Raw genomic sequence first — 24,232 nt, 5'->3', positions numbered from 1 at the left:
TTTTGCCGATCGATGATTTTCACTTTCCCCACGCTGACCAGAACCTTAAGGACGGCCCTGTCAGACTCAGGGTGATCAATGGGATAGCGGCTCGCTTTCTGCAGGTCTCTGCTGAGGTAGACGCCACGGCCGAGCATCCCACCTGGAGACTGCTGAAAACCTGTTCTCAGGATGGCTTGAGCACTCTGCCTGGTGGTGCCATGGTACATGACGTACCTGTTACCATCTTTTGGCGCAGAGAGGCCCAGTCGACCGACGCCAGGGGGCACGTCAAAGGCAAAGTCATCTTCAGCCCACTGGTACTGCATGTTGGTGTCAGTATCGTTGCAGGAGAGAAGTTTATTACTGTTCAGATTCCAGTCAGATGATGAGTCGTCAGTGATGAAGCTTCTCTGTTCTCTGCATTACTGCCTCTTCAAGTGCTGCTCTCAACTAACGTGTTACTATTTAATGCTTTCAACAAAACCAGGCAGAAGCTCAGATTTAACATGATCAATTTATTCTGACAATGACACAGTTACTAAATAAAATGTCATTTACTTTATTCCAAATATACAAAAATAAATTGGTAGCAGCTCAGAGAGCTCACTTGTAGCCATATGCTCCAAATCCAAAGAGCGGATGGACTGGGAGTTGGACTGGGTGTGGGTTGATGATTTTAGTGACCTGGATTCGTTTTGGATCCCAGACACAATCCTCCTCCAAACCGCTCCTCACCATCCCACAGTTGGGTGGCACCCAGGCGGTGTCGTAGCCGTAGTCATGCCAGATCTTCTGATAAGGGTGGTTTTGGTGATTGATGGCGATCACTTTCCCCACGTTGACCAGAACCTTAATGACAACCTTGTCAAACTCAGGGTGATCAATGGGGTAGCGGCTCGCTTTCTGCAGGTCTCTGCTGAGGTAGACGCCACGGCCGAGCATCCCGTCTGCAGACTGGCGAAAACCTGATATCAGGATGGATTGAGCATTCTGCTTGGTGGTGCCATGGTACATGACGTACTTTCTACCATCTATTGGCGCAGAGAGGCCCAGTCGAGTTACGCCATAGGGCAAATCAAAGTCATCTTCAGCCCACTGGTACTGCATGTTGGTGTCAGTATCGCTGCAGGAGAGAAGTTTATTACTGTTCAGATTCCAGTCAAACATGATAAACCCAAAAGTCGTACTTGAGTAAAAGTAAAGATATCATGTTAAAATATGACTAAAGTCACCCAAATGAAAAGTACTTGAGTAAAAGTCTTTATGTATCTAATATTTACTCTACTTAAAGTGTAACTCTCGCCAAAATGCAACCTAGGCTTTTTTTGTGAATGTACCTGAGTCAAACCTTCGTGTAAAAGCATAATTACAACGAAAAAGCCACTTTTAAGATTTACCTTAGTTTCGTTGTCGGGTCAAAATCATTTTCAATGGCGTGCTAGGGGCAACTTTACCGTAGCACCAAAATCGCTATTTTTAAACACTAAGGAGACTCGACACAACATGAAACTTTGCTCGTAGCATCACCAGGGTCTCTACACATGAACACAAGCATTGAGAACATTGTTTGTGTACACAGAGTTTACTAAAAAGAAGGTTTTTGAGCAACTCACGTTAGCAGCCACTTGCTCCGCTCGCCGCCGTCCTGCCAGTCGAGATGCATCGACAATTTTGATGCTACCGTAAAGTTGCCCCTAGCAACCGACAATGAAGTGGCTTTTTTGTCGTAATTATGCTTTTACACGAAGGTTTGACTCAGGTACATTCACAAAAAAAGCCTAGGTTGCATTTTGGCCAGAGTTACACTTTAAGTATCAAAAGTACAAGTAAGAGTAATTATACACTGTATGTAATCTGTAAAGTAACTAGTAATTAAAGTGATCAAATAAATGTAGTGGAGTACAAAGTGCAATATTTGCAGTACCTCAAAATTGCACTTAAGTACAGTACTTGAGTAAATGTACTGAGAAATGTACCGTTTCTCTCTTTGATTAAACACAGCTCAACATGTGCGTTCACTGACATTAGAAATACATCAGACAAGAAGCTCCCTGTGGAGTCACAACATCATATTGTACTGAAGGTTTAATTAAAAGCAGACTAACATCATCTCCTCATACTCGAGTATTGATAATTTTACAATAAAAACTTCTGACTTTTTTGTCGTGAGAAGACAGAGTGTGTGTCCACGTACCTTTCTCAAAGTTCCTGCAGGAGTGCAGCTGTGAGTTCACGCTGCTTTATATAAGGGTGTTCAGGACATCCCATAGGGAAATTCCTTATATGTGCATTCAACTTTGACTTTCGTTTCACCTGTATGCTCTGTTTCATGACTTTCGTTTACAACAGACAGGATTTGCTTATTTGGGTGTGGTAGACACATCAGTGACGTTGTGATTTCAAGGCCTGATGGGCATGTGTGAGTTACGCAGCTTTGCAGGCCTCCACTATTGGGTTATTAGATGTGTACTTTTACTTCTGGGTGGAAAAATTCACCAGAATAAATGTTGCATTATATGTTTGTGCAAACCACAGATATGATAAAACTTTAGGTTTTTTTGAACGCTGCGACAACGATACTAGATATTTTAGGTCTGGTCAGGGTTAGGAACAAGAATCAGTAAAGAAAAGATCATGTTTTGGATTAAAATAATTGTTTTGTCACAACGAATACGACTGGAAATTGTCCTGATGTCTTCCAGCTTTTTTTTTACATTCTGATAAATTCATCCATTCTCAGACAAACAAATGTTAAATCAGTCCAGTCTCCAGGATAAAAGGTTTCTGCAAACCACAGATACATACAAGGTTTTATCTTTTAGATTATTAGCCACCTGTCGCAGCAGGACATGGAGGTGAAGTTAGTGACATCATTACTGCCAAATGGGCGACCACATTTCGAGTCGAGGAGACCTGCAGACTTCTCCGTCTGTTTTTGTGGCGACCAAAACAGGTATTTTAAGTCAAACGTGATGTTTTCCTGAACCTAACCAGGTGGTTCTTGTGCCTAAACAGAACCAGAGCATGAACACAGTGTTGTGACGAGAGAGAAATAGAAAATTCAACATAAATGAGCAGAAAGTTGCAACATAAAGAAAAGTCCAGTGTGAACATCTCTGTGGTTTTGAGTTTTGTAGATCAGGTGTGTCAGTTACAAACAGGCTTCTTTAAACCTGCTTAAGCAAAGTTTTTATTTTAAAGGAGCACTGTGTAGTTTTGGAGAAGAAATTCAAACTCAGAATTTTAATATTTCCATAAGTGAATAAACAAGCTGCTCTCAGAGGAGAATAAGGTCCCAGAACACTGTTTGAAGCTAGAAGGTGGCAGGGTCCGCCACATATAAACAAAGTAAAACAGTATGAAATTGTGTTGTCCTGGTGCTATTTGTAAGAAAAGTCGATTTTTGAGTTTTTGAGTTTTTGATTCAGCCATGAAAACAAAGGGAACCAATGTTTTTTTCTGATCTGAATTAAGAAGTAAAACAAAACTGAACGCTTGAAACAGCAAATATGCTTCGGAAAGTTTTTACACCATCTCCTTTAACTTCACCTGAAGCTGTTTGCGTGGGTGTTTTTTTTCTCTCTGTTGGAAAATGAAACCAAAGTGGACTCCAGAATCATAAAGTCATAAAGTGAAGGTTTATTAAAAACAAACACAGTTCTGTGAACATCTTTGGTTGAATACGAGACCTCAGATAAACTCCGAGTCACAAGTCTCTGCATGAGATCAAACCGTCATAAACGAGAAGAGAAACAGTCTGTTCAGATTTCGTCATCAATCAGGCACGTTGTGACTGCTACTGCATTCAAACGACACAAACTACAGGCGACAGGATGATTGTTGGCGCCTCGCTGCAGATAATGTCATCGTGTTGGGATCTTTAAGGGGATTTCTTCTTGTTGCTGCAGTAAAAATACAGCACATGGAGGTTGTCAACATGATGCGACACACGTTATAAATAATTGGACACCCATCATAAGTGTAAATGAAAGATGAAAGTACGCAGTGAGAGTGTGGCACTATGGCAGTGTAGCTCTACATCACTGATAAAAAAACAAATTGCACTTTATTTTTCAGATAAGGTGACTCTGTAGGGATAAAGGCCGATATTCAGCATTTTATTGATTATCAGTCACATTGTTATTTGCTACTTTGGCTCTGTCTGTAGTTTCACTCAGTGTCCCGCCCACAACACTATCTGATTGGTTACACGTCACGAGTTAGAGCCAATCAACGCTGAATAATCTGAGTCTGCAAAGTAACTAGAAACTAAAATTAACAAATAAATGTAGAGCAGAGGAAGCAGAAGTACCTGAAATTTGGTTATTCCAATTTTTGACGCTATGATTCTTTATTTTTACGATAAAATATTGATTCCAAGTATCAGTTATCGATCTACTTGATTACCAGGCCCGGACTGGCCATAGGGAGAACCGGGAGTATTCCCGAAGCGCCGGCCTATGATTGGCCTTCGTCTCTCTCTCTTTTTTTTTTTCTTTAACAGGCTGCCGGCGTCGCGGCTATCTGACTTTTTTTTCTAAGTCAGAGAGGCAGGCCGGGCCAATCAGAGGCCACTCAGGCCAGCAGCATGTGAGGAGGACAAGACGATTGGTTTGTTTGGATTAACACCCACCCCAACAGTCCGCATCAACCACACAGACGTGTGTGTGTGTGTGTGTGTGTGTGTGTGTGTGTGTGTGTGTGTGTGTGTGTGTGTGTGTGTGGCGCTGGAGGAGGATGACGTGGCCAAATTCCTAAAACTGACTTATTTATTCAGCCCCAACCATGGTGCCATTAAAAAAAAAAGATGCGTCTGCAAGTCAATTATCTAAAAAACCACTGGTTCTTGTCAGTGTGAGGTCCAGGGACCCCCCAGGGTCCTTGAGGCTGTACACTTTCACACAGTGTAAACATGCAGCCTACTAGGCCCTGGCCTTGAAATTAAAATAAGGATTGGGATTTTAAAATCACTGATTTACAAGCCACTTTTTTTATTTATTTACTGCTTTTGAAATTATTTATTTGTGCAACAAATGGGATATAATCATTCCATTGTTATGTATATGAATACAAGGGCAAATCCAGTGAGACACAGGCTGCACTATCTCACTGGATGAACTACAGTGTTGAACTACAGTGTGTGGAAAACACTGTCAGCATATGTTTGCTATTCAAAGGTGGTGATGGTGGTGACACGAGTCCTGCTGGTGCTTCAGGAGCAGCCGGTGCAGAGCAGTTGGCAGAAGGTTCAGAATCATTTCTACAGTAGAGCAACAACATGCAACAAGCTGCAGACACATGAACACCACCAGGCGCTGCCGTTTGACATGAATGGCTCTCATTTGTAATAATAGCTGTCTTGGCCCTGCAGCATTATTCTATTAAGATCTAGTGTTGTTGAATGTTGCTGTCTGTTGCTGACTTGCTGTTGTGTCCCAGCTCAAACATGAAAGCTGTGTAGTCCAACCTTAGGTTCAGGTTGGGGTTCATTAGTATTCCCCGGTATGATAATTAGAGCCTATATAAAATATTAGTCAACATTATGTGATTGCTTATTAGGAACTATGCTCTCGGACTGTATTATACATCGCATATATGTGTCTGTCAGTGCGTGCGGGCATGTGTTGTGTGAACATGTGATCAGAGACTGTCCCCTCACAGCTGATTAACTGTTTGATTTGGACTTAGTTGTCTTTGTTTATTAGGTTATATTGTAGGCTGCACATAAAAATATGTGCCAATGAGGCAGTTGATATTCTACATGACATGACTGTTTATGTTGAGCTGTAACCTCGGCACCACTTATTATGTAAAACCTTTATTCTCTTCTATGAAGTGTGTTAGTGGATTTTGCTGAGGATTGTTGTGTTACTGTATTTACCAGCCCAAACATAAAAGTTACTGTATATTCAACCTTAGATTGTACAAAAGGTCCCATATGTGGACTTCTATTTGGAATTTACTCTGTGTGTGTGTGTGTGTGTGTGTGTGTGTGTGTGTGTGTGTGTGTGTGTGTGTGTGTGTGTGTGTGTGTGCTTTCATGCGTGCCCATGCATGTAGGTGTGGTTGTGAAGGCGCGTGTGTAGGCGAGGAAAGGGTGGCCTGGTTACATGACTGACTCTTGGCCTGAAAAAGTCTCCCAGTCCGGCCCTGGGTGGCACCCAGGCGGTGTCGTAGCCGTAGTCATGCCAGATCTTCTGATAAGGGTGGTTTTGACGATTGATGGCGATCACTCTCCCCACGCTGACCAGAACCTTAATGACGGCCCTGTCAGACTCAGGGTGATCAATGGGATAGCAATTCGCTTTCTGCAGGTCTCTGCTGAGGTAGACGCCACGGCCGAGCATCCCACCTGCAGACTGGCGAAAACCTGTTCTCAGGATGGACTGGGCAGCCTTCTTGGTGGTGCCATGGTACATGACGTACCTGTTACCATATTTTGGCGCAGAGGGGCCCAGTCGACCGTCTTCATGTACGAACATGCTCATTTCTGACAAAAGGGGCCACAGTTCCCCCAAATAAAAGGACATTTCTGATCCTTCTGTAAGGTGCAACTGAGAAAATGCACATTCACTACTCAAAATTGGTGAAGGATATCGGGATAAGGGTGCATGTATTTTGCCCGACAGTTTATTTGCTGCTGTAATGGTTTTACTCATGGAGAGCCGTGTGCATCTGAGTTATGAAAAATGATTGTGTTTGTTTGTAGAAGTGCTTCAGCTCAGTCGTGGGGCTTCAACTCGAACGAGGGGTCAAACTCAAAACTCACATAAACACCGGTTCAGTGTGCGAAAGGCCTCGTAGTGGTGCCCCACGAGTCTCAACACAACTCCAGAGACGTCTGAGGGTTTTCAGAGGGACCAGTGTGTCTGATCAGACCAATCCAGAAAGACTTCACCACTATGGATTGAACGCCAGACGACCGTTGCCTGTGACACACAGTCGAGCACGTCTGCAGTCGGCCAGGCAACATGTTGGTCGGACCATCCAGCAGTGGTCGTCAGTTCACTGATGATTTGGATCCCAGACACGATCCTCCAGACACAATGTACAGCAGCAGATAAGCTGCATAACAGTCGCACTCACCAGAATAAATGTTGCATTATATGTTTCTTCAAACCACAGAAATGATAAAACTTTAGGGTTTTTTAATGCTGCAACAACGATACTTCATATTTTAGGTCTGGTTAGATTTAGGAACAAGAATCACTAAAGAAAAGATCAATTTGGATTAAAATAATGGTTTTAAAAAATAATTGATAAATTCATCAATTCTCAGACAATCAAATGTAAAATCAGTCCAGTCTCCAGCTTTACTCCAACAGCCACACAGACGGTTAATGAAAGGATGTCGTCAGCACTGACTCTGTACATTAAGCTTGCAGTGAACTCTGAGGAAAGCTTTTGGATGTCCTCTACCTCCCACACCTTTACATCGAGGATGAATGAACACATTTGTTTGACGACAGTAGAAATGTAAAATCAAGATGGCTGATCACACACAGTTCTCCCTCTGCGAGCTCCACTGCATTAATCGATGACACATAAACCTGTTGTTTCTGCTCGGATTCTCTGCTGCAAATGTACAAAAAGGTAAAATGTGACAGATCATGAGGCGTCAGTGATGAAGCTTCTCTGTTCTCTGCATTACTGCCTCTTCAAGTGCTGCTCTCAACTAACGTGTTACTATTTAATGCTTTCAACAAAACCAGACCGAAGCTCAGATTCAACATGACCAATTTATTCTGACAATGACACAGTTACTAAATTAAATGTCATTTACTTTAATCCAAATATACAAAAATATATTTGAAAATACAAAAATAAATTGGTAGCAGCTCGGAGAGCTCACTTGTAGCCATATGCTCCATATCCAGAGGACCGTTGGACTGGGCGTGCGTTGATGATTTTAGTGATCTGGATTCGTTTCGGATCCCAGACACAATCCTCCTCCAAACTGCTCCTCAACATCCTACAGCTGGGTGGCACCCAGGCAGTGTCGTAGCCATGGTCGTGCCAGGTCTTCTGATAAGGGTGGCCTTGATATCCGATGGCGATCACTCTCCCCACGCTGACCAGAACCTTAATGACGGCCCTGTCAGACTCGAGGTGCTGAATGGGATAGCGCTTCGCTTTCTGCAGGTCTCTGCTGAGGTAGACGCCGCGGCCGAGCATCCCATCTGCAGACTGCTGAAAACCTGTTTTCAGGATGGCTTCAGCATTCTGCTTGGTGGTGCCATAGTACATGACGTACCTATTACCATCTCTTGGAGCAGAGAGGCCCAGTTGACCGACACCAGGGGGCACATCAAAGTCATCTTCAGCCCTCTGGTACTGCATGTTGGTGTCAGTATTGCTGTAGGAGAGAAGTTTATTACTGTTCAGATTCCAGTCAGATGATGAGTCGTCAGTGACGAAGCTTCTCTGTTCTCTGCATTACTGCCTCTTCAAGTGCTGCTCTCAACTAACGTGTTACTATTTAATGCTTTCAACAAAACCAGACCGAAGCTCAGATTCAACCAATGTATTCTGACAATGACACAGTTACTGAATTAAATGTCATTTACTTTAATCCAAATATACAAAAATACATTGGTAGCAGTTTGGAGAGCTCACTTGTAGCCATATGCTCCATATCCAAAGAGCGGATAGACTGGGACTGGGAGTGGGTTGATGGTTTTAGTGATCTTGATTCGGTTTGGATCCCAGACACAATCCTCCTCCAAACCGCTCTTCGTCATCCCACAGTTGGGTGGCACCCAGGCGGTGTCGTAGCCGTGGTCATGCCAGGTCTTCTGATAAGGGTGGTGTTTGTGATTGATGATTTTCACTTTCCCCACGTTGACCAGAACCTTAATGACAACCTTGTCAAACTCAGGGTGATCAATGGGGTAGCGGCTCGCTTTCTGCAGGTCTCTGCTGAGGTAGACGCCGCGGCCGAGCATCCCGTCTGCAGACTGGCGAAAACCTGTTTTCAGGATGGATTGAGCACTCTGCCTGGTGGTGCCATGGTACATGACGTACCTGTTCCCATCTATTGGCACAGAGGGGCCCAGTCGAGTTACGTCAGGGGGCACGTCAAAGTCATCTTCAGCCCACTGGTACTTCATGTTGGTGTCAGTATCGCTGCAGGAGAGAAGTTTATTACTGTCAAACATGACAAACCCAAAAGTCGTACTTGAGTAAAAGTAAAGATTTCATGTTAAAATATGACTAAATTCACCCAAATGAAAAGTACTTGAGTAAAAGTCTTTATGTATCTAATATTTACTCTACTTAAAGTGTAACTCTCGCCAAAATGCAACCTAGGCTTTTTTTGTGAATGTACCTGAGTCAAACCTTCGTGTAAAAGCATAATTACGACGAAAAAGCCACTTTTAAGATTTACCTTAGTTTCGTTGTCGGGTCAAAATCATTTTCAATGGTGTGCGAGGGGCAACTTTACGGTAGCATCAAAATCGCTATTTTTAAACACTAAGAAGACTCGACACAACATGAAACTTTGCTCGTAGTATCACCAGGGTCTCTACACATGAACACAAGCATTGAGAACATTGTTTGTGTACACAGAGTTTACTAAAAAGAAGGTTTTTGAACAACTCACGTTAGCAGCCACTTGCTCCGCTCGCCGCCGTCCTGCCAGTCGAGATGCATCGACAATTTTGATGCTACCGTAAAGTTGCCCCTAGCAACCGACAATGAAGTGGCTTTTTTGTCGTAATTATGCTTTTACACGAAGGTTTGACTCAGGTACATTCACAAAAAAAGCCTAGGTTGCATTTTGGCGAGAGTTACACTTTAAGTATCAAAAGTACAAGTAAGAGTAATTATACACTGTATGTAATCTGTAAAGTAACTAGTAATTAAAGTGATCAAATAAGTAGTGGAGTACAAAGTGCAATATTTGCAGTACCTCAAAATTGCACTTAAGTACAGTACTTGAGTAAATGTACTGAGAAATGTACCGTTTCTCTCTTTGATTAAACACAGTTCAACATGTGCGTTCACTGACATTAGAAATACATCAGACAAGAAGCTCCCTGTGGAGTCACAACATCATATTGTACTGAAGGTTTAATTAAAAGCAGACTAACATCATCTCCTCATACTCGAGTATTGATAATTTTACTATAAAAACTTCTGACTTTTTTGTCGTGAGAAGACAAAGTGTGTGTCCACGTACCTTTCTCAAAGTTCCTGCAGGAGTGCAGCTGTGAGTTCACGCTGCTTTATATAAGGGTGTTCAGGACATCTCATACGGAATTTCCTTATATGTGCATTCAACTTTGACTTTCGTTTCACCTGTATGCTTGGTTTTATGACTTAGTTTACAACGGACAAGATGTGCTTATTTGGGTGTGGTAGACACATCAGTGACGTTGTGATTTCAAGGCCTCATGGGCATGTGTGAGCATAAGAGTTATGCAGCTTTGCAGGCCTCCACCATTAGGTTATTAGATGTGTACTTTTACTTCTTTTTTTGAATGCTGCGACAACGATACTAGATATTTTAGGTCTGGTCAGGGTTAGAAACAAGAATCAGTAAAGAAAAGATCATGTTTTGGATTAAAATAATTGTTTTTGTCGCAAAGAATACGACTGGAAATTGTCCCGATGTCTTATTGAAATGATCTGGGTTTGGCTGTTGCTCAGGAAAGTTCAGATGTAAACAAACTTTTTTTTACATTCTGATAAATTCATCCATTCTCAGACAAACAAATGTTAAATCAGTCCAGTCTCCAGGATAAAAGGTTTCTGCAAACCACAGATACATACAAGGTTTTATCTTTTAGATTATTAGCCACCTGTCGCAGCTGGACATGGAGGTGAAGTTAGTGACATCATTACTGCCAAATGGGCGACCACATTTCGAGTCGAGGAGACCTGCAGACTTCTCCGTCTGTTTTTGTGGCGACCAAAACAGGTATTTTAAGTCAAACGTGATGTTTTCCTGAACCTAACCAGGTGGTTCTTGTGCCTAAACAGAACCAGAGCATGAACACAGTGTTGTGACGAGAGAGAAATAGAAAATTCAACATAAATGAGCAGAAAGTTGCAACATAAAGAAAAGTCCAGTGTGAACATCTCTGTGGTTTTGAGTTTTGTAGATCAGGTGTGTCAGTTACAAACAGGCTTCTTTAAACCTGCTTAAGCAAAGTTTTTATTTTAAAGGAGCACTGTGTAGTTTTGGAGAAGAAATTCAAACTCAGAATTTTAATATTTCCATAAGTGAATAAACAAGCTGCTCTCAGAGGAGAATAAGGTCCCAGAACACTGTTTGAAGCTAGAAGGTGGCAGGGTCCGCCACATATAAACAAAGTAAAACAGTATGAAATTGTGTTGTCCTGGTGCTATTTGTAAGAAAAGTCGATTTTTGAGTTTTTGAGTTTTTGATTCAGCCATGAAAACAAAGGGAACCAAGGTTTTTTTCTGATCTGAATTAAGAAGTAAAACAAAACTGAACGCTTGAAACAGCAAATATGCTTCGGAAAGTTTTTACACCATCTCCTTTAACTTCACCTGAAGCTGTTTGCGTGGGTGTTTTTTCCTCTCTGTTGGAAAATGAAACCAAAGTGGACTCCTGAGTCATAAAGTCATAAAGTGAACGTTTATTAAAACAAACACAGTTCTGTGAACATCTTTGGTTGAATACGAGACCTCAGATAAACTCCGAGTCACAAGTCTCTGCATGAGATCAAACCGTCATAAACGAGAAGAGAAACAGTCTGTTCAGATTTCGTCATCAATCAGACACGTTGTGACTGCTACTGCATTCAAACGACACAAACTACAGGCGACAGGATGATTGTTGGCGCCTTGCTGCAGATAATGTCATCGTGTTGGGATCTTTAAGGGGATTTCTTCTTGTTGCTGCAGTAAAAATACAGCACATGGAGGTTAAATGAGTGTAAATGAAAGATGAAAGTGTGCAGTGAGAGTGTGGCACTATGGCAGTGTAGCTCTACATCACTGATAGAAAAACAAATTGCACTTTATTTTTCAGATAAGGTGACTCTGTAGGGATAAAGGCCGATATTCAGCATTTTATTGATTATCAGTCACATTGTTATTTGCTACTTTGGCTCTGTCTGTAGTCTCACTCAGTGTCCCGCCCACAACACTATCTGATTGGTTACACGTCACGAGTTAGAGCCAATCAACGCTGAGTAATCTGAATCTGCAAAGTAACTAGAAACTAAAATTAACAAATAAATGTAGAGCAGAGGAAGCAGAAGTACCTGAAATTTGGTTATTCCAATTTTTGACGCTATGATTCTTTATTTTTACGATAAAATATTGATTCCAAGTATCAGTTATCGATCTACTTGATTACCAGGCCCGGACTGGCCATAGGGAGAACCGGGAGTATTCCCGAAGCGCCGGCCTATGATTGGCCTTCGTCTCTCTCTCTTTTTTTTTTTCTTTAACAGGCTGCCGGCGTCGCGGCTATCTGACTTTTTTTTCTAAGTCAGAGAGGCAGGCCGGGCCAATCAGAGGCCACTCAGGCCAGCAGCATGTGAGGAGGACAAGACGATTGGTTTGTTTGGATTAACACCCACCCCAACAGTCCGCATCAACCACACAGACGTGTGTGTGTGTGTGTGTGTGTGTGTGTGTGTGTGTGTGGCGCTGGAGGAGGATGACGTGGCCAAATTCCTAAAACTGACTTATTTATTCAGCCCCAACCATGGTGCCATTAAAAAAAAAAGATGCGTCTGCAAGTCAATTATCTAAAAACCCACTGGTTCTTGTCAGTGTGAGGTCCAGGGACCCCCCAGGGTCCTTGAGGCTGTACACTTTCACACAGTGTAAACATGCAGCCTACTAGGCCCTGGCCTTGAAATTAAAATAAGGATTGGGATTTTAAAATCACTGATTTACAAGCCACTTTTTTTATTTATTTACTGCTTTTGAAATTATTTATTTGTGCAACAAATGGGATATAATCATTCCATTGTTATGTATATGAATACAAGGGCAAATCCAGTGAGACACAGGCTGCACTATCTCACTGGATGAACTACAGTGTTGAACTACAGTGTGTGGAAAACACTGTCAGCACATGTTTGCTATTCAAAGGTGGTGATGGTGGTGACACGAGTCCTGCTGGTGCTTCAGGAGCAGCCGGTGCAGAGCAGTTGGCAGAAGGTTCAGAATCATTTCTACAGTAGAGCAACAACATGCAACAAGCTGCAGACACATGAACACCACCAGGCGCTGCCGTTTGACATGAATGGCTCTCATTTGTAATAATAGCTGTCTTGGCCCTGCAGCATTATTCTATTAAGATCTAGTGTTGTTGAATGTTGCTGTCTGTTGCTGACTTGCTGTTGTGTCCCAGCACAAACATGAAAGCTGTGTAGTCCAACCTGAGGTTTAGGTTGGGGTTCATTAGTATTCCCCGGTATGATAATTACAGCCTATATAAAATATTAGTCAATATCATGTGATTGCTTATTAGGAACTATGCTCTCGGACTGTATTATACATCGCATATATGTGTCTGTCAGTGTGTGCGTGCGTGCATGTGCTCTGTGAACATGTGTTCAGAGGCTGTCCCCTCACAGCTGATTAATTGTTTGATTTGGACTTAGTTGTCCTTGTTTATTAGGTTATATTGTAGGCTACACATCAAAAATATGTGCCAATGAGGCAGTTGATATTCTACATGACATGACTGTTTATGTTGAGCTGTAACCTTGGCACTACTTATTATGTAAAACCTTTATTCTCTTCTATGAAGTGTGTTAGTGGATTTTGCTGAGGATTGTTGTGTTACTGTATTTACCAGCCCAAACATAAAAGTTACTGTATATTCAACCTTAGATTGTACAAAAGGTCCCATATGTGGACTTCTATTTGGAATTTACTCTGTGTGTGTGTGTGTGTGTGTGTGTGTGTGTGTGCTTTTATGCGTGCCCATTCTTGAAGGTGTGGTTGTGAAGGCGCGTGTGTAGGCGAGGAAAGGGTGGCCTGGTTACATGACTGACTCCTGGCCTGAAAAAGTCTCCCAGTCCGGCCCTGGGTGGCACCCAGGCGGTGTCGTAGCCGTGGTCATGCCAGGTCTTCTGATGAGGGTGGTTTTGGTGATTGATGGCGATCACTCTCCCCACGCTGACCAGAACCTTAATGACGGCCCTGTCAGACTCAGGGTGATCAATGGGATAGCGGCTCGCTTTCTGCAGGTCTCTGCTGAGGTAGACGCCACGGCCGAGCATCCCGACTTTAGACTGCTGAAAACCTGTTTTCAGGATGGCTTGAGCGTTCTGCCTGGTGGTGCCATGGTACATGACGTACATATTACCATCTTTTGGCGCAGAGGGGCCCAGTCGACCGACGCCAGGGGGCACAGCAAAGTCAAAGTCATCTTCAGCCCACTGGTACTGCATGTTGGTGTCAGTATCGCTGCAGGAGAGAAGTTTATTACTGTTCAGATTCCAGACAGATGATGAGTCGTCAGTGACGAAGCTTCTCTGTTCTTTACATTGCTGCCTCTTCAAGTGCTGCTCTCAACTAACGTGTTACTATTTAATGCTTTCAACAAAACCAGACAGAAGCTCAAATTTAACATGATCAATTTATTCTGACAATGACACAGTTACTAAATAAAATATCTCTTACTTTAATCCAAATATACAAAAATACATTGGTAGCAGCTCAGAGAGCTCACATGTAGCCATATGGTCCATATCCAAAGAACGGATGGACTGGGAGTTGGACTGGGAGTTGGACTGGGAGTTGGACTGGGAGTTGGACTGGGCGTGGGTTGATGATGCTGATGATCTGGATTCGGTTTGGATCCCAGACACAATCCTCCTCCAAACCGCTCTTCACCATCCCACAGTTGGGTGGCACCCAGGCGGTGTCGTAGCCGTAGTCATGCCAGGTCTTCTGATAAGGGTGGTTTTGACGATTGATGGCGATCACTCTCCCCACGCTGACCAGAACCTTAATGACGGCCTTGTCAGACTCAGGGTGCTCAATGGGATAGCGGCTCGCTTTCTGCAGGTCTCTGCTGAGGTAGACGCCGGGGCCGAGCATCCCACCTGCAGACTGGTGAAAACCTGTTCTCAGGATGGACTGGGCAGCCTTCTTGGTGGTGCCATGGTACATGACGTACCTGTTACCATATTTTGGCGCAGAGAGGCCCAGTCGACCGACGTCAGGGGGCACGTCAAAGTCAAAGTCATCTTCCTCCCACTCGTACGGCATGTTGGTGTCAGTATCGCTGTAGGAGAGAAGTTTATTACTGTTCAGATTCCAGTCAGATGATGAGTCGTCAGTGACGAAGCTTCTCTGTTCTTTACATTACTGCCTCTTCAAGTGCTGCTCTCAACTAACGTGTTACTATTTAATGCTTTCAACAAAACCAGGCAGAAGCTCAAATTTAACATGATCAATTTATTCTGACAATGACACAGTTACTAAATAAAATGTCATTTACTTTAATCCAAATATACAAAAATAAATTGGTAGCAGTTTGGAGAGCTCACTTGCAGCCATATGATCCATATCCAGAGGAGGGTTGGACTGGGACTGGGAGTGGGTTGATGATTTTAGTGATCTGGATTCGTTTTGGATCCCAGACACAATCCTCCTCCAAACCGCTCTTCGTCATCCCACAGTTGGGTGGCACCCAGGCGGTGTCGTAGCCGTGGTCATGCCAGATCTTCTGATAAGGGTGGTCTTGCCGATCGATGATTTTCACTCTCCCCACGTTGACCAGAACCTTAATGACGGCCTTGTCCGACTCAGGGTGATTAATGGGATAGCGGCTCGCTTTCTGCAGGTCTCTGCTGAGGTAGACGCCGCGGCCGAGCATCCCACCTGCAGACTGCTGAAAACCTGTTCTCAGGATGGCTTGAGCGTTCTGCCTGGTGGTGCCATGGTACATGACGTACTTTCTACCATCTATTGGCGCAGAGAGGCCCAGTCGACCGACGTCAGGGGGCACAGCAAAGTCAAAGTCATCTTCAGCCCACTCGTACGGCATGTTGGTGTCAGTATCGCTGCAGGAGAGAAGTTTATTACTGTTCAGATTCCAGTCAGATGATGAGTCGTCAGTGACGAAGCTTCTCTGTTCTCTGCATTACTGCCTCTTCAAGTGCTGCTCTCAACTAACGTGTTACTATTTAATGCTTTCAACAAAACCAGACCGAAGCTCAGATTCAACCAATGTATTCTGAAAATGACACAGTTACTGAATTAAATGTCATTTACTTTAATCCAAACATACAAAAATAAATTGGTAGCAGCTCGGAGAGCTCACTTGTAGCCATATGCTCCATATCCAGAGGACCGTTGGACTGGGACTGGGAGTGGGTTGATGATTTTAGTGATCTGGATTCGGTTTGGATCCCAGACACAATCCTCCTCCAAACCGCTCCTCACCATCCCACAGCTGGGTGGCACCCAGGCGGTGTCGTAGCCGTAGTCATGCCAGGTCGTCCGTTGAGGGTGGTTTTGACGATTGATGGCGATCACTCTCCCCACGCTGACCAGAACCTTAATGACGGCCCTGTCAGACTCAGGGTGATCAATGGGATAGCGGCTCGCTTTCTGCAGGTCTCTGCTGAGGTAGACGCCACGGCCGAGCATCCCGTCTTTAGACTGCTGAAAACCTGTTCTCAGGATGGCTTGAGCGTTCTGCCTGGTGGTGCCATGGTACATGACGTATATATAACCATCTTTTGGCGCAGAGAGGCCCAGTCGAGTTACGCCATAGGGCACATCAAAGTCATCTTCAGCCCACTGGTACTGCATGTTGGTGTCAGTATCGCTGTAGGAGAGAAGTTTATTACTGTTCAGATTCCAGTCAAACATGATAAACCCAAAAGTCGTACATTTAAAATGCATTACTTTGGGTCTGATGCAGCATGTTATCTGTAAAGTAACTAGTAATTAAAGTGATCAAATAAATGTAGTGGAGTACAAAGTGTAATATTTGCAGTACCTCAAAATTGCACTTAAGTACAGTACTTGAGTAAATGTACTTGGTTACATTTCATCACTACATAAACTGCTCTTCTGTTAAATGGATTCTTTCACAGTTTTCCAATCTTGACCTTCCAACTTGTCTGGTGAGAGTTTATTTCTGTTCCTCTCTTTGATTAAACACAGTTCAACATGTGCGTTCACTTAGGACATTAGAAATACATCAGACAAGAAGCTCCCTGAGTCACAACATCATATTGTACTTAAAAGCAGAGTATTGCTAATTTTTACTATAAAAACTTCTGACTTTTTTGTCGTGAGAAGACAGAGTGTGTGTCCACGTACCTTTCTCAAAGTTCCTGCAGGAGTGCAGCTGTGGGTTCACGCTGCTTTATATAAGGGTGTTCAGGACATCCCATAGGGAATTTCCTTATATGTGCATTCAACTTTGACTTTCGTTTCACCTGTATGCTCTGTTTCATGACTTTCGTTCACAACAGACAGGATGTGCTTATTTGGGTGTGGTAGACACATCAGTGACGTTGGGATTTCAAGGCCTGATGGGCATGTGTGAGCATGAGAGTTATGCAGCTTTGCAGGCCTCCACTATTGGGTTATTAGATGTGTACTTTTACTTCTGGGTGGAAAAATTCACCAGAATAAATGTTGCATTATATGTTTCTGCAAACCACAGATATGATAAAACTTTAGGTTTTTTTGAACGCTGCAACAACAATATTTAATATTTTAGGTCTGGTCAGGTTTAGGAACAAGAATCACTAAAGAAAAGATCATGTTTTGTATTAAAATAATTGTTTTTGTCACAACGAATACGACTGGAAATTGTCCCGATGTCTTCCAGCTTTTTTTTACATTCTGATAAATTCATCCATTCTCAGACAAACAAATGTTAAATCAGTCCAGTCTCCAGGATATAAGGTTTCTGCAAACCACAGATACATACAAGGTTGACAAGGTTTTATCTTTTAGATTATTAGCCACCTGTCGCAGCTGGACATGGAGGTGAAGTTAGTGACATCATTACTGCCAAATGGGCGACCACATTTCGAGTCGAGGAGACCTGCAGACATCGTCTGTTTTTGTGGCGACCAAAACAGGTATTTTAAGTCAAACATGATGTTTTCCTGACCCTAACCAGGTGGTTCTTGTGCCTAAACAGAACCAGAGCATGAACACAGTGTTGTGACGAGAGAGAAATAGAAAATTCAACATAAATGAGCAGAAAGTTGCAACATAAAGAAAAGTTGAGTTGAGTTTTGCAGATCAGGTGTGTCAGTTACAAACAGGCTTCTTTAAACCTGCTTAAGCAAAGTTTTTAATGCTCGGCAGCTTTTATGAATCAAACCTGAGGAAGCTGTTGATGATGTTGCTGAAAAGATCTTTGAGATCTTAAAGAACATTTTTTAAAAAAGGGACCTTTGTTACATGTCGTCCCTCATCGCTCTCCTGCCGTCTCTCTACACTCTGAGGCAAAAAATCCTGATTTATGCAAAAAATTTTGAGTCTCACTCTCAAAGCGTCACTTTTTGACGTGTTGGAAACGAGACTTTTCTTCCAAACGTCCTCTTTAAGTTCAGTTTGTTTGTTCAGTTTATTCAGCCATGAAAACAAAGGGAACCAATGTTTTTTTTCTGATCTGAATTAAGTAGTGAAACAAAACCGAAAGAGAAACTTGAAACAGCAAATATGCTTCGGAAAGTTTTTACACCATCTCCTTTAACTTCACCTGAAGCTGTTTGCGTGGGTGTTTTTTCCTCTCTGTTGGAAAATGAAACCAAAGTGGACTCCTGAGTCATAAAGTCATAAAGTGAACGTTTATTAAAACAAACACAGTTCTGTGAACATCTTTGGTTGAATACGAGACCTCAGATAAACTCCGAGTCACAAGTCTCTGCATGAGATCAAACCGTCATAAACGAGAAGAGAAACAGTCTGTTCAGATTTCGTCATCAATCAGGCACGTTGTGACTGCTACTGCATTCAAACGACACAAACTACAGGCGACAGGATGATTGTTGGCGCCTCGCTGCAGATAATGTCATCGTGTTGGGATCTTTAAGGGGATTTCTTCTTGTTGCTGCAGTAAAAATACAGCACATGGAGGTTAAATGAGTGTAAATGAAAGATGAAAGTACGCAGTGAGAGTGTGGCACTATGGCAGTGTAGCTCTACATCACTGATAGAAAAACAAATTGCACTTTATTTTTCAGATAAGGTGACTCTGTAGGGATAAAGGCCGATATTCAGCATTTTATTGATTATCAGTCACATTGTTATTTGCTACTTTGGCTCTGTCCACAACGCTATCTGATTGGTTACACGTCACGAGTTAGAGCCAATCAACGCTGAGTAATCTGAATCTGCAAAGTAACTAGAAATTAAAATTAACAAATAAATGTAGAGCAGAGGAAGCAGAAGTACCTGAAATTTGGTTATTCCAATTTTTGACGGTAAGATTCTTTATTTTTACGATAAAATATTGATTCCAAGTATCAGTTATCGATCTACTTGATTACTGATAATCTGTCTCAGCCATCAAACGTCTATCTGAGCTCTAAACTGTCTCCAGATCAGATCTGAGGAAAGGACCAGTGAGCCGTGAGCGAAGTTAAATCTGTTTTAGTATCTAAGTGTGTAACTTTACAAATGTCAACAGAACCTTGATGAAAATGCAACGAGGCACCGTGAGGCTGTGATCAGACAGGAAGCCGTCAACTTAAAGGGTCAGTCCGCTGATATTCTGTAGTTTTCTTATCAATAAATCCCTTTAAAGACTCAAACCACCAGTGAAAGTGTCTCCTGACACGTATCGTGTGCGAATCACAGCCTGATGTATCTGTGGATTAATCCGCTGCTGAAAATAGTCCCCAACAAAAGTCCTCTTCCTCCTGTTTGTTCCATCTTGTTTTGATCACTGAACCTTTTTAAACACGAGACTGTGTATTTGTGGTGTTTTATGAATTCAGTAGGAACCAGTGAGCTCGGATAGCGATGCACGATGTGTATATAAGACTGATTTTTATTTTAGCTTATTATTTATGTAACGGTCGATGATGAGATCGTAGCCAATAAATAAAGACAATGAACACAGAGAGGAAGAAGACGACGACGACGGAGGAGGACAAGAGAAGGGGGAGAAGAAGAAGAGAAGGAGGAGGATGATGAGGAAGAGGACCTGGAGGTGAAGGAGGAAAAGAAGAAGACAACGATGACGACGACGGTGAGGAAGAGGACAAGAAGAAAAAGGGTGAGGCAGAGGAGAAGAAGGAGGAGAAAAAGAAAAAGGAGGATGAACAGGAGTAGGGTGAAAAAAAGAAGAAAAATAAAAATAAAAATAAGGGCGAGGTGGAGGAGAAGACTATCGTCAGTGCAGACTTTCTTACAGTCTACAAGTTTTCAAACACTTGCTGATATTGATGGATCATATATGGTCTCATATGATAATGATATATCTCTGACATGTTGCTCAGCTCTACAAACTTCTCTTTAAAAGACAAAAATGTAACTTCACCGTTGTCGGCCATGAGAAGGTAATTATCTGTTGTCTGTATCGGCTGGAAAAAGAAACTGTAGCGAGCATCCTGACTTTAAACCTGCATTATTTTTATTTCGCAGTGAGCTGCAGTGTGGTGATAGTTTGTCACCAGCGAGTGAAATCTTTCATATTTATAATCGTTATTATCGTTACAAAAATGTGATTCGGGCAGAATCAAAGAACAGATCCTGAATGATCACAACCTGAACTGAGCCCAGAGTCCTGATGAGAGTTCTGACAGGTGAGACAGGCGACACCAGCACATTGAAATGAAAATGTTTTTATTTACACCGCGTCACATTCACAGTCACTTCTCAGTCGTGTGGCTCTTCATGTGAAGCCTCACGTACGTCTTTCGGTGGAAACCTTTCCCGCAGATCTCACAGCGGTGAGGTTTCTCTCCGGTGTGGGTGCTGCTGTGCTGCTTCAGCGTGGAGTGATCGCTGAAGCAGCGGCCGCAGATGTTGCACAGGTACGGCTTCTCGCCCGTGTGGGTCCTGATGTGTCGCATCATGTTGTGTCGGCAGTTGAAGGATTTACCGCACTCGCTGCAGAGGAACGGCTTCTCCCCCGTGTGGATCCTCATGTGCATCTCCAGGTTCCCCTGACTGTCGAAACACTTTCCGCACACCTCGCACACTTTCCCGTTTTTGTGAGTTTTCAGGTGAAGTTTTAAGTTTTCCTCCGAGTCGAAGTGCATCCCGCACACGCCGCACAGGTCCGTGGCGTGACTTTTGGCGTGATTCACCAGAGAAACCATGGAGTGAAACATCTTCCCGCACACCTCGCAGATGGTCCGAGTGTGATGCTTCTTTGCCGACGATGTCTTCGTCTTCTTCTCGTCGTCGTCGCCGTTCTCATCCTTGTTTGCGGTCGTGTTATTCGGGTCCAGGTTCTTCTTGTGCAGGTGAACCAGCAGGTGGCGTTTCAGCGTGGAGTAGTCATTGAAGCATTTGCCACATATGGTGCAAGAATACGGTTTCTCCCCCGTGTGTATCCGGATGTGTCGCATCATGTTGTGGCGGCAGTTGAAGGACTTCCCACACTCGCTGCAGTTGAACGGTTTCTCTCCCGTGTGGATCCTCATGTGCGTCTCCAGAGAGCTCGAGGTCCCGAAACATTTCCCGCAAACGCTGCAGATTTCAGCCTTCACGTGTGTTTTCAGGTGAGCCTGAAAACTCTCCTCGGTCTCCAGACGTTCGCCGCACACGCCGCAGACGTCCTTGGGGTGAACTTCCATGTGGTTCACCAAAGAGACGGTGGCGTGAAAGGCTTTCCCACAGACTTTGCAGCAGATGCGTGACTTTGGTTTTTTAGCCGGGTGCAGAGTTGAGGCCGTCGGTAGTCGAGGCCCTTTAATCTTCTTCCACTTGCGGTTGCTGTTGCTGTCGCTGTCGTCGGTCTGAGACTCCACGCTGCCCCTCCACTCGTCGTCGCTGTCGTCGTGCTCGGCCGCAGAACAGCTGGAGGACGCACCATCCTCAACCTCCACCTTCGTCTGGTCCTGCTCGGCTGAAGTGCTCGGCAGAGGATCTTCTTCTCCTTTAGCGCTCTGATAACCCGACTGAAGCTGGTCGAGCTCGTTCTTCACATACGGAGGAGTGAAGATGAACCTGATGGCGTTCTCCTCCTCCAGCTCCTGAAGCTGCTCCTCCTCCTGGCTGCTGGGCAGGTCCTCCTGGCTCTTAGCAGTTTGTAGCGGCTCCTCGTGGTCCCGACTGGAGCTCCACTCCTGGTCACAGCGCTCCTGCTGCTGATCGTCGGAGAAGTCCTCGTCCCAGACGGAGAGAGCCAGCTGTGGTTGGTCTGCAGGACAAACACGAAGGAGGAAAATCAATCAAATACGACACCATGTGCATTTAAAATCAATTTGTAAACTGGATACAGGAACAGCAATTATTTTAAAAATGACTCATCTGCCAATTTTACTTTTTCAATTAGTAATCAATTGTTTTGTTGACAAGATGTCAGGTGAAGTTTCGTATTGAAAAGTTGTTATTTACACCCTTTTTTAAGCTGAAATCTTCACTGTAGCTGCCAAAAGTGTCGGCGTACACCCCGTCTGAGGAGGGTGCACAAGCTCGACCGCATGCTCAGGGTGTAAATAACGTCTCGGGGCTTCTGCAGACTTGGGTTACAGCAGACGAGCTGCATGGAGACAACTGTGTTTTCTGTTTTAAAACAAGTCTCCAGCTTCTTCACTTGTTTAGGTGTGAAGCTCCAGAAATGTTTTGTGGACTTAACATTTTTGGATGAACTTTTCCTTTAAGATTATGACAAATGTTCATTTAATACACATGTCACATTGTCTTTCATAACTCATATTGCTTGTGTATGTTGCAAATGGATCTCTGAATCCTTCTTAATTGTCTTGTTTTGTCAGACCAACAGGACAAAACACACAGAAAGTTTGTTTGTTATAAGAAAAAGAAAAGCACCAAATCCTCAAAATCTAAAAACTGGAACAAGGAAAACTTTGCATCATTAACAATATTATTAGTTTGCAGGCAACTTCAACCTGACGCCAGACTCCATTTAATATAAGCATTTAATGTGTGTTTATTGAACCTACAGGCTAACAGTGTCAGGTTGAGTCAGGAAAATTATCTTTTTTAAAATCACTCTGATGCAGTTTATAATTCGGCTGGGTAACATGAACCAAACGACACACATTGCTCTGTATTTTTCATGTTTGGAAACAAAAGTCGTTTCCCATCAGGGTAACTTACCGCTGATAGTGATCAAGTACAAAAGTGTATTTTTATCTAACTTTACAGCTGCCCAGTGAGTCATTTCTATGCCGAATATAAAAATAGACCTGTGCATTCAAGATAATGTATTAAATCGTGGTTTATTGTGTATACATTTGCAGATAAGCGAGCTAATCTTAAAATTGCTTGATGGTTAAATGGAGTTTGGTGTGTTGACGTGTTTTCCATGCTGCAGATATCATCTCGCACCGGAAGGGCCTGGTCACTGTGAGGCATGTTAACCTGGTACCGACTCTGCTTCAGCCTTCATCACATTTAGCTGCTGGTTAACTAGTTAATGTCTCCGTGTTGTGAAGTTAACCAGCAGCTAACTTAACCAAACTGACTTCATTAAGCAGAAGTAGGCGTCGCCTCGGCTCCTGCTGGAAACGTCTCGGTGCGTTTGCGCGCACATGGTGAAACAGTGAGAACAAGCCGATAATCCACAAACCTGAGTGTTTGTTTATCTTTATTTCGGGTTTGATAACTGTCTGCAGCATCCTGCGCTGCCGGCGGATCTCCCGTTTGGAGAGCAGGATCTCCTCCTCGTAGCCTGCGATGGTCTTCTTGACCGCCTCGAAGATCTCCTCCGCGGCCGCGGACAGCCGCTCGTTCACGAGCACTCTGAGCAGCTGGATGCTGGACATGATGCGAGCGGAACCGCGGCGCTGTTCTGCGGCCCGGACCGACCGATACCCGCCGTTATTCCCTGTGGACACGCGGCTTTTGTTGTGAAAAAGACGACCCGACGTGCAGCGCCTGGCTGCGGTCAAGTTAACGCGTGTGTTCAGCAAACACAGGCCATTTCCGGTCTGATGACGTTCTTTTCAAAATAAAAGCACAATTTCTAGTTAGGGGTTAAATAAAACCCGACACTCACACTTTTAAATAAAAATGAAAAAAATATTGAAAAGATGTGGACCCAAAAAGTCCTACTTGAGTAAAAGTTGTGATATTGTGTTAAAATATTACTTTGGTAAAAGTCAAAGTCACCCTTATGGTTAGTACT

At 43.4% G+C, this 24,232-nt stretch overlaps 4 protein-coding genes across 4 annotated transcripts; all 4 read right to left on the bottom strand.

Moving 5' to 3' along the window:
• Positions 1 to 585: 585 nt before the first annotated feature.
• On the bottom strand, positions 586 to 6,470 carry LOC141019995 (uncharacterized). Its single transcript, XM_073495031.1, has 2 exons — positions 6,031 to 6,470; positions 586 to 1,105 (listed from the first exon to the last, which is right to left on the bottom strand). The coding sequence occupies exons 1-2, from the start codon at positions 6,468 to 6,470 to the stop codon at positions 586 to 588; spliced, it is 960 nt and encodes a 319-aa protein (XP_073351132.1).
• Positions 6,471 to 7,770: 1,300 nt separating this feature from the next.
• On the bottom strand, positions 7,771 to 9,092 carry LOC141019994 (uncharacterized). The gene is made up of 2 exons (XM_073495030.1): positions 8,666 to 9,092; positions 7,771 to 8,294 (listed from the first exon to the last, which is right to left on the bottom strand). The coding sequence occupies exons 1-2, from the start codon at positions 9,090 to 9,092 to the stop codon at positions 7,831 to 7,833; spliced, it is 891 nt and encodes a 296-aa protein (XP_073351131.1). The 3' UTR covers positions 7,771 to 7,830.
• Positions 9,093 to 13,892: 4,800 nt separating this feature from the next.
• Positions 13,893 to 15,195, bottom strand: LOC141019993 (uncharacterized). The gene is made up of 2 exons (XM_073495029.1): positions 14,654 to 15,195; positions 13,893 to 14,388 (listed from the first exon to the last, which is right to left on the bottom strand). Exons 1-2 carry the CDS (start codon positions 15,193 to 15,195, stop codon positions 13,893 to 13,895), a joined length of 1,038 nt encoding a protein of 345 aa, XP_073351130.1.
• Positions 15,196 to 20,737: 5,542 nt separating this feature from the next.
• On the bottom strand, positions 20,738 to 24,001 carry LOC141019463 (uncharacterized). The gene is made up of 2 exons (XM_073494390.1): positions 23,675 to 24,001; positions 20,738 to 22,279 (listed from the first exon to the last, which is right to left on the bottom strand). The coding sequence occupies exons 1-2, from the start codon at positions 23,868 to 23,870 to the stop codon at positions 20,781 to 20,783; spliced, it is 1,695 nt and encodes a 564-aa protein (XP_073350491.1). The 5' UTR covers positions 23,871 to 24,001; the 3' UTR covers positions 20,738 to 20,780.
• Between the last annotated feature and the right edge of the window lie 231 nt (positions 24,002 to 24,232).

The sequence above is a fragment of the Pagrus major genome, chromosome 23 (genome assembly GCF_040436345.1).
Source record: "Pagrus major chromosome 23, Pma_NU_1.0".
Classification (NCBI taxonomy): domain Eukaryota; kingdom Metazoa; phylum Chordata; class Actinopteri; order Spariformes; family Sparidae; genus Pagrus; species Pagrus major.
This window is presented reverse-complemented; position numbering and strand designations above follow the sequence as displayed.